The following is a 9,401-nucleotide window of genomic DNA, read 5'->3' on the forward strand; positions in this document are numbered from 1 at the left end:
AGCATTCTTGCTAGTGCAGTAGTCGGAAGGTAGCTGTGGTGGCGGTTAATGTCACAAGGGAAAACAAGGGTGGAAGCATTTGGGATTTTATTGGGACAGACCGCTCTGCTGCCAGCTGCGTCGGGCAATGAAGTAGTCGGAAGGTAGCTGTGAGTAAAGTAAATAGAAGTAAGTAGCAGCGCTGAGTAAAGTAGAAGTAGCAGCACCTGCCCCTGTTGGTCAGGCCTTCCCCGTCATATTTATCTCTTCAGCCAGCAGATAAACATACCACGTTAGATTCAGGTTGTCTGTTTAACTTAGATGTTGCAATTTATTTTTTTTTCTCTCTGTTAATCAAGCAGGATTTGGCAGCCTTGACTAGTAGGAAGTCTGAATTACTCATCACTCTGCTGAGCATAAATACAGTCATTGTGGCAATGACGTGAAGCAGCCTTAGCGGTGGGTTTGAAGGTAGCTGATACTCGCTCAGCCTGGTACGTGTGCTTCAGTCAGCCGGCACCAGGTCCTGGGGTGCAACGCAGGCCAGCTGAGCTCTGCCGTATGGTGGGAATAAGCCTGGTTCGGTCTGTGCCTAGGCTCTTTTGAGTTGGGTAGACTCCAAGTTGTCATACAGAAGCGCAAGGCAGTTGATCTCTGTTTAGTCCCACCACTCTCCCCAGTGGATCCAAAAGAAACCAAGGGGAGGCACGTGGCCTTTCTTCTGCTGGGATCCACGTGCTGCCTTCTGCAAGACATCAATGCAGTGCTGAGACTCTCGTGCTTTCGCTCGTCCCATAGTCATCGCATAGTGCCCTAGACTGTTTTTAAAAGCCCTAGACTGTAAGCACATTTAGGTGTTTGAATCTGAAAACCACGCAAACTTACTAGTGAGGGAACAGGTAAAAAGGGCATTAACAAAAATTCAGTGCAAGGAAGACACAAATTTACTGTTGACAACTCTTGCCATTTTGTTATTGTTATTACAACACCCAAGCTCTTCTCACAACCTCTTCCCACCTCTTCATTTATGTAGAGCAGACCAAAATAGTAAGATCTCTGAAAGGCTTTTCTTTAGAAGAAATATAACTCTTTAGGGCCTGTATATGTGGAGGCTGAAAGTTAACCTAGTTGGAAGGTTAATTTTATTTTTGAATTGAAGAATCCGCGTTTGGGATTAACCGTGGAAAACTCTTCCAAAATAACTTCTATTTGGATAACCCTTTAGGTTGTACAGCAAACTGGAAATGTAAGTAGAACGGGGCGTGTCTTAAAATAGAGCACGTATATCAGTGGAATGTCAGTTCACTGCAGCTCCAATGTGAACAACTTCGTGTTGTTGAACTCCGAGCATCTCCTTCAGGCGCTGGTGGTCCTGCCAGTGAAAAACGAGCGAGTCAAATACTGGCATTGCTGAGCCCTCTAGTGGGGACCAGACGTTTGTTTGGATACAGCTGTAATCTGGAATACAATAAATGGTCTTGGCGTGGCTCTTCCCTCTTTGCGTGTCCTGAATGCATTAAGGAAATTTTCCTTTTAAGATGGAAAGCATAATCCTACATTATTATCAAAAGATGCTTGATAAATTTTTATTTATTCTTTTTTTCCCCCTGCTCATATGACCTTGCTTTGCTGTGTTTAAATGCAGTGTTTTATTTTTTGCCCTAGAACTACAGGGATGCTGCAGCTCTAGGTGGTATTACAGAGCTCTGGATTGCAGATCCCTTGCTGTAAAGGATCCCACCATCCCGGTGACACAGTCTGTGATCTATGGTGTTGTAATTACCTTTGCCAACATCTTTTTCTTTCAGGCTACCTTCAGGAAGCTTACTTGTGGACCAAGCAAGTGCTGGCAATCATGGAGAAGTCGGTAGTCCTGCTGCAGGAGGTCACAGATGGGTCCCTCTACGAAGGGGTGGCTTACGGCAGCTACACCACCAGGTCACTGTTTCAGTACGTGTTTCTTGTCCAAAGGCACTTTGACATCAATCACTTCAGCCACCCCTGGCTCAAGCAGCACTTTGCATTTATGTACAGGACTGTCCTGCCAGGTAGGTCCTTTGGGTGAAGGAAGATGAATCTTCTAATTCTTGAAGCACCAGTGAATTGCATACTTGAAATAGGCCACTTTAAAATAACATTGTACTAGGATTTATTTTTTTTAAAGTAACTCTTCCTTGGATTTTACCTTCATCATCCATCGAAACAGTGACATCCTTGTTTATCACTGCTTATTAAAGATAATTGTTTATTAAACTCTGGCTTTTAAAACCAGTGAAAAGATAGAAACATCATTTGGGAGGAAAAGCAATGCTTCAGAATTTGATTTCTGGTTTTCAAAGTTTCAAACAGACCTGTTTCTGGAAGTTTCTGTTTGAAAAATAATATTCTTTGAGATTCTTACTGATCTTTTTTCCTTTGCCAAAAATCATCACACTAAAAGATTAGGTGAAAAGAATAGCACATGATGAAGCCAAGATAAAAGTATCAGGAAAGTGCAGGAAAGTTTTACATAATCACCAATTTTCCACAAAACAGTGAAACAGATTTTTTTTTATACCATTTTTATTAAAAATATTTTGCTTATGGAAAATGTCATTGGCTCACATAATAGGTTTCTCTGTGCGGTCCAAGGGTCCATGAACAATTTTCTTTTGTCAATGTGAGAGTTAAACAGAAATATCTGACATCACTAACGGGTCAGTTTTGCAGACTTTTTAATGTTTCTGTTCTCTTGCTGGATCTCTCCACTGTCGTGCAGTGTGTTTTAGCACCTCTGATTTGAAGTCCTAGTTGTGACTGAAAGATGGAGATGTACAAGTACAAAACCGGTTGTAAGTTAATAAACATTGCTAACCCCTTCTAGCTTTCGGATGAGACTTAGTATCAGCAACCTTGCAAGTTTTCGATGATGGTTTTGTGTTGCTTATTTGCAGGACAATTTATTAGGAACTTACATTGTTCAAATTACCAGTTAAAAAGACCGTGATAACTTTATTGGCTATAAGAACCCCAGATCTCGCCGTGTATGTAAGGGGGGCTGAGGGCAGCTGTGGCATGCCAGCGTGGGCATGTAAGGAATTGCGCTGACTCAGCATAAGACCTCGGGCATCTACTGGGGAGAGGTTCCTAAGAGCAAAGTGAACTCACGCTCGCTGTTTCAGGGTGAAGCTGGGTTTTTTTCCCTTGGGGATACCTCTGGTTTTGTTTCTTTAGAGGGTTTGGATTGACGTAGGAAAAGTGAAAGCTGTAAAGAGAAAGTACCTTTGCCAGGTTTGAGTGAGCAGAGGAAGTGGATGGGACATTGCTCCTTACGGTTTTTGTAGTACTTTGTCTGTAGTCCAACGCCAAAGAAGAAAGGTGAGTATTCAAGTTAGCTACAGCAGAAGGAAACAGCTCCTGTGTAACTTGTTTACGGCTCATTTACAAGTAGGTCTATAAACCTCTGAAAAAGCTGCTTCTGTTTGTGTCTGTTTGTACCGCTTGGCTTCATCGTCATGCCCTACAAATGCATCTTGGTACGTTTATTTGTTCTTTCTTACATTCCTTCTCACTTTTTCCCAAGGGTTTCAGAGAACTGTGGCCATCGCGGATTCCAACTATAACTGGTTCTACGGACCGGAGAGCCAGCTGGTGTTTCTCGACAAATTTGTCATGCGCAACGGCAGCGGGAACTGGTTGGCAGAGCAGATCAGAAGGAACCGAGTGGTAGAGGGCCCCGGAACGCCATCCAAAGGGCAGAGGTGGTGCACGCTCCACACTGAATTTCTCTGGTATGAAAGGGAATGATTGGGCTCAAAAGGAACGTGACAGCTGTTTGCTATTAGTGGTAATTCGTTATCTTTAGATTTGTACTGTAGAAGCTAAGATCAGACTGGCCATGTGCAATCAGAGCGTCATTAGGCTCAGAAGAACTCCTTCTCTTAGCATAGATGTGCTACAGGGAACACCTTGGTCTTGTCCTACATCTGCTTTTGTGTTTTTTCCATTGTCTATTGCTTTTATAGACGACAAGCAGTTCCAAAAGGACTGAAAATTTACTTGCATGTCTTCTTTGGTTTATTTGGTCTATTCTAATGGTTTTTAATCCCATTGTGTTCTTTAATAATTAATTAGGTGAATATTTAAAGAATAGTTTTCTTTTAAAAGCTATAAGTAATAATATAAACTTTCTTTTAAAAGCTAAAGTAATGTAAGCAGTAAGGCTGCTATTAGTGGGTTTTGCACACTAATTTGCGAGTTGTGCTTAGAAAAAATTGTAATGATAGAGGACTAGATTCATGTTTTCCATGTGATTTACAGCTCTGCTAACTTGTATGTCAGTCTTCTAAAGGCAAGAAATGAAGAGACTCAACAGGCTTTAGATATATGTGTAAAGTCCCTCAGTCTGTGGAGAGAACAAGTACATTTTCAAGGAGTTAGTGTACCTCTATTTCTCTCTCTTACAAGAAAAATACTATTGCATATATACTGTTTTGCATTTATGATATGCACATTAGAATGCATGTTTATTAGGCTCCAAGCATCCTTCATCTTGTTATTTGCAAACTACAGAATCTCTCGTCTACAACCCCATTCCATCATCATTTTCACCTGTGTCTCCATGGAAATCTTGGGAATTTATACTTGGAAAATTCTTTTTGATGTCAAAGGGAAAAATTTTTTAAGAGCACCTGAGTGGAGGAAAAAAAAAGTTATCTGAATATTCCAACAATTGCCTTTTCCCTGTGCTGCAGTGATGCTCTTGTGATGAGCTTGTCCGCTTGCATTAGAGTCCCAGGAAAGAGGTCTGCTTTTAGGGGAATCTCCATCAAGGACCCCTAGATACAGAGCAGGCTCCTGGCGCCAGCTGGAATTACCTGAAGCCATATGCAGGGCATGAACCTGACAGAGGCCACTGGTTAGCTGTAGAGAATAAATCTGATGAGGAACCATCTAATAATCAGAAATATTACTGGGCTTAATGATGGTTTTGTTTATTTTTTGTTGCTTAAAAACAATGCCAGAAGGTTAGGTTGTGTTTTCCACGGTTGGTTTTTGTTTGTTTGTTTGAACTCCTGTAGCTCAAATAAAACAAAAAATTGTAAGTATTGTAACCTTTTCTAGAATTAAGACCTCTTTTTAAACTGAATGTCTTATAGCTTACAATTTATAGAAGAAAACCATGCAAATTTTTCTTCAGCCTGTTGGAGAAGGAAATTAACATACACTAAGTGATGTAAGAATTTATCCTTTAAAATGCCTTCTCATTAATTTTCACTTTCTTGCTTATTCTGTTTGGAGACTACAGGCTTCTATAATCATCAGTTTGGGGAAACAGATACTCTGCTTCTCTTGGTTCAGTAGTCAGTCAGTAGGTGCAAATGTCAATGCCTAGTGCAAAATAGACAGTGTCTACAGCCGGGTCCTAATGTGTCTTTTAAAAAGATTTGTATTGCCATCAGTAGCTTTATGATATAAGATGAAACATGGCTAGTCTGAAAGTACTGGTACTCTTATTTTTGGACTGCAGAAGGATGGCTTGCTTTAAATGTGGAGCAGATGCTTTCGGCTATTATTCCCTAAAAAGCACACAACAAATTTGTATAGGGGTGAGTACGATAGATATCATTACAACTGTATGATTAGCTCATACGTGTGGGCTTTACATTGTGAGCTTGGTCCTTGATCTAAATATTGAATCGGTTTGAGTTTTGTACAGGTGTTGATAATGGAATCAGTCAAGTGATTTTCAAACCCATTTTCCTCACCTTTTTGGCAGGTATGACGCCAGTTTGCGCTCCGTACCTCCGCCAGACTATGGGGTTCCTAAGCTGCATTATTTTGAGGACTGGGGAGTGGTAACCTATGGAAGTGCTTTGCCAGCTGAAATCAACAGGCCTTTCCTTTCCTTCAAGTCAGGAAAGCTGGGAGGACGTGCAATATATGATATTGTTCATAAGAACAAGTACAAAGAGTGGATCAAGGGGTGGAGGAACTTTAATGCTGGCCATGAACACCCGGACCAGAACTCCTTTACTTTTGCTCCCAATGGCGTACCTTTCATTACAGAAGCTCTGTATGGGCCAAAATATACTTTTTTTAATAATGTGTTGATGTTTTCCCCTGCTGTGTCCAAGAGCTGCTTCTCCCCATGGGAAGGGCAGATTACAGAAGACTGTTCCTCAAAGTGGCTTAAATATAAACATGACTCGGCTGGTGACTGTCAGGGACGAGTGGTTGCCGCCATGGAGAGAAGCGGGGTGGTTTTTATCAGAGGAGAAGGAGTGGGTGCATACAATCCAAAACTGAAGCTGAGAAAATTGCAAAGAAACCTCATACTTCTCCATCCCCAGCTTCTCTTGCTAGTGGACCAAATCCATCTAGAAGATGACAGCCCTCTGGAGGCAGCGACCAGTTTCTTCCACAATGTGGATGTGCCTTTTGAAGAAACAGTTGTTGATGATGTCCACGGGGCCTTTATTAGGCACCGCGATGGGCTGTATAAGATGTACTGGATGGACGACACTGGCCACAGCGAGAAAGCTACCATCGCCTCAAGGATGTATCCCCGAGGCTACCCGTACAACGGAACAAACTACGTGAACGTAACGACCCTCTTGCGGCACCCCGTCACGAGGGCCATTTACCTTTTCATTGGGCCCTCTGTCGACGTGCAGAGCTTCACCGTCCGTGGAGATTCTCCGCAGCTGGATGTTTTCGTTACCACCAGTGAGCACGCCTACGCCGTGTACCTGTGGCCTCTTGAGGATGGGTCCCGCTCCGCCTTTGCACAGGTTATTGCAGACCGCCAGAAAATTGTCTTTGACCGAACCTCTGCCATTAGGAGCTCCGCAGTGCCAGAAGTGAAGGACTACGTCGGGATCGTGGAGAGGAACCTGCAGCATTTTAAGCCTGTTTTCCAGCAGCTCGAGAAGCAGATCTTGTCTCGTGTACGCAACACGGCTAGCTTTAGGAAGACTGCTGAGCGCCTGCTGAGGTTTTCGGATAAGAGGCAGACAGAGGAGGCCATTGACAGGATATTTGCGATCTCACAGAGGCAGCAGCAGCAGCGCGGCAGAGCAAAGAAAAACAGAAAAGTAGCCAAAGGCTACAAATTTGTTGATGCCGTTCCTGACATTTTTGCACAAATTGAGGTAAATGAAAGAAAGGTGCGACAAAAGGCACAGACTCAAGCACAAAAAGAGTTGCCTGTAGATGAAGATGAGGAAATGAAAGATCTTCTGGATTTTGCAGATATCACTTATGTGAAGCACAAAACTGGGGTGTCGATCAAAGGCCGATCAGGGCTGGCACAGATGGTGACGACTGCTCGAAGTAGTTCCCCATCGATATCAGCTTCTTATACCCGCCTCTTTCTCATTCTCAACATTGCCATTTTTTTTGTCATGTTAGCAATGCAGCTCACATATTTTCAGAAGGCCAAGAGACTGCATGGCCAAAGATGTCTGTATGCAATACTTTTAGTAGACAGCTGTATATTATTGTGGCTGTATTCTTCCTGTTCTCAGTCACAATGTTAGCAGAAGACCTCTACTAGTCGACCAGTTTATGGTCATATACGTCTATGCAAAAGCATTAACCCTAATAGGGCCAAAGTTTATCTTCTTTTTTCTGAAACATTCCAAAAACAGCTGGGGAAAGATTGGTTTCAGACCAGAAGGGATGGAAGAATAGGGCAAGCAATGAATATCTTGGAAAAGTAAGTACTTAATAAGTACTCCTCCTTTGTGTTTTGAGTTGGGCCTCACATCTGAGGGAATGTTATGCTTTGTTCATCAGAGTTCAGTAATGTAAAGTTGTAATTAATTTTTTGGTGAGAAGAGCCCTCTTAATAGATTTGTTTCTAAGGGCTTTCTTTTTTTTAACACAGAATTGGGTTTGCATTTAGTGAGTTTTCATTTCAGGCTGCTATGGATGTCCAGAGACATCCTCTCAAGAAAAGGACATTCAAACCCAGTATGCAAGGCAGATCTTAGCAGTAGACTTAATTTCTCTCTGCCAAACCAAAGAATGTTTCAATATGGGACGCTCCTGTATAATTATTGCAGACCTTTACATCATGTCATCTCTTCCATGCTTTACAGTCTGGCACGGTGGGACATGACAGTCGTGTCAGTACTTGCCAAGTGAGAGGCTCAACGCCTAGAAGGCTGTAGCAGAAGGCAAATACGAGGCTAACTCAAAGTATAAAGGAACACAATTCTCAGGAAAAAAAGCCTTTATCTTTCAGTCAAGTGTAGACTGTAGAAGGATGAATGCTGTAGGGTCTGTTCTCAATTTTACAAGGCAAGGTTTCACAAAAGTTTTGTATAGTTTGAAGTACATCTTAGTAGGGAAATAATATCCTAGATCACTGCCCTTCCATATGCAATTGTAAAAATACAAAACAAAGCCAAAGCGATCCTGTGGTAACCTCAGCAATTGCCAGTATGGAAAGAGAGGTATTAAGGAAGTATTTAATGTCTTTTTTTCTGTTCACATGGCTAGAAACAGAGGACAGTTAAAATTGTGTGAACAGCCTGTTCTCTATAAAGCACCAGCAAGGGTTCTGCAAGCTCTTGGTGGCCTCGGGTCAATTATTTGGGGATTAGTGGTAAATGGAATCATGTGGTTTATGACAAAAATAAGTTTGACGTCTCCACATATATCCCCTTCTGTTCATTAAAATGATTTCAAAAAATCATAGCTATTTGAGAGAATGGAAGCTCTAAGGAACTGGGGCGTATGTGTATGTCTTCACAGAAAAACAATTCTTCCAGTACATTTGCTAAATAAAAACTTTATAATTGTCTCTGTGGAAAAATTGTTTTTCTTTGATTAAAATATTTTTCCTGATAATTACAGTGATGATGTTCATCAGCCCTTTGTTCAAACCACAGACCTTTGTTCCCTCTTCCTCACCGCCGTTCAGGTATTTGTTATCTACATTTTGCTGCTGTTGAGCCTTCTGCGAGTCAATGGGGTGAAATGTGATGAGCTTTCCTTGTCTAAACATCTTCAATGAACAGAATATTTTCACTAGGTTCCAGCTACTGAGCCAGCTCTGAGCACTGTGTTCATGTACACAGGCCCTACTACAGTCCCCAGTGCCTGGATTTATCCATGACATTTGGTACATTTAGTCTGAGCAAAGATTTGGACACCAGCTGATTTCTGATCCATGCATAGTCAGTGGAGAAAAAGAGTCTACTTGGTCCACCTAAGACCTTGAAACGCCTTCAAGACATACCTTTCCCATTTCCCTAATTGCAAAAGGCATGTAGGGTGGTTAATTGCCTATTTCAAATCAATCACCCACTTAATTGCTTAAGATGAAGGGAGCTGCACCTGGTGAGCATTGCCCAGTATAGCTCCATGTCTGTACTGGTGCCTGCCGACAGCACGACTGCATCGCGACAGGCTGCGTGTCACTGGAAATCGCC

At 42.1% G+C, this 9,401-nt stretch overlaps 1 protein-coding gene across 1 annotated transcript in view; it reads left to right on the forward strand.

The window, feature by feature from the left end:
• The window catches only part of DSE (dermatan sulfate epimerase), a 21,371-nt gene extending 13,277 nt beyond the window's left edge, over positions 1-8,094 (forward strand). The window contains exons 3-5 of the mRNA XM_009707013.1: positions 1,788-2,027; positions 3,542-3,749; positions 5,738-8,094. Of these exons, the coding sequence (XP_009705315.1) occupies positions 1,788-2,027; positions 3,542-3,749; positions 5,738-7,499 (2,210 nt within the window). The 3' untranslated portion in view covers positions 7,500-8,094. The remainder of the gene's footprint in view (positions 1-1,787; positions 2,028-3,541; positions 3,750-5,737) is intronic.
• The last annotated feature ends 1,307 nt before the right edge of the window (positions 8,095-9,401 follow it).

Source organism: Cariama cristata, unplaced genomic scaffold (genome assembly GCF_000690535.1).
Source record: "Cariama cristata isolate BGI_N322 unplaced genomic scaffold, ASM69053v1 scaffold10309, whole genome shotgun sequence".
NCBI lineage: Eukaryota > Metazoa > Chordata > Aves > Cariamiformes > Cariamidae > Cariama > Cariama cristata.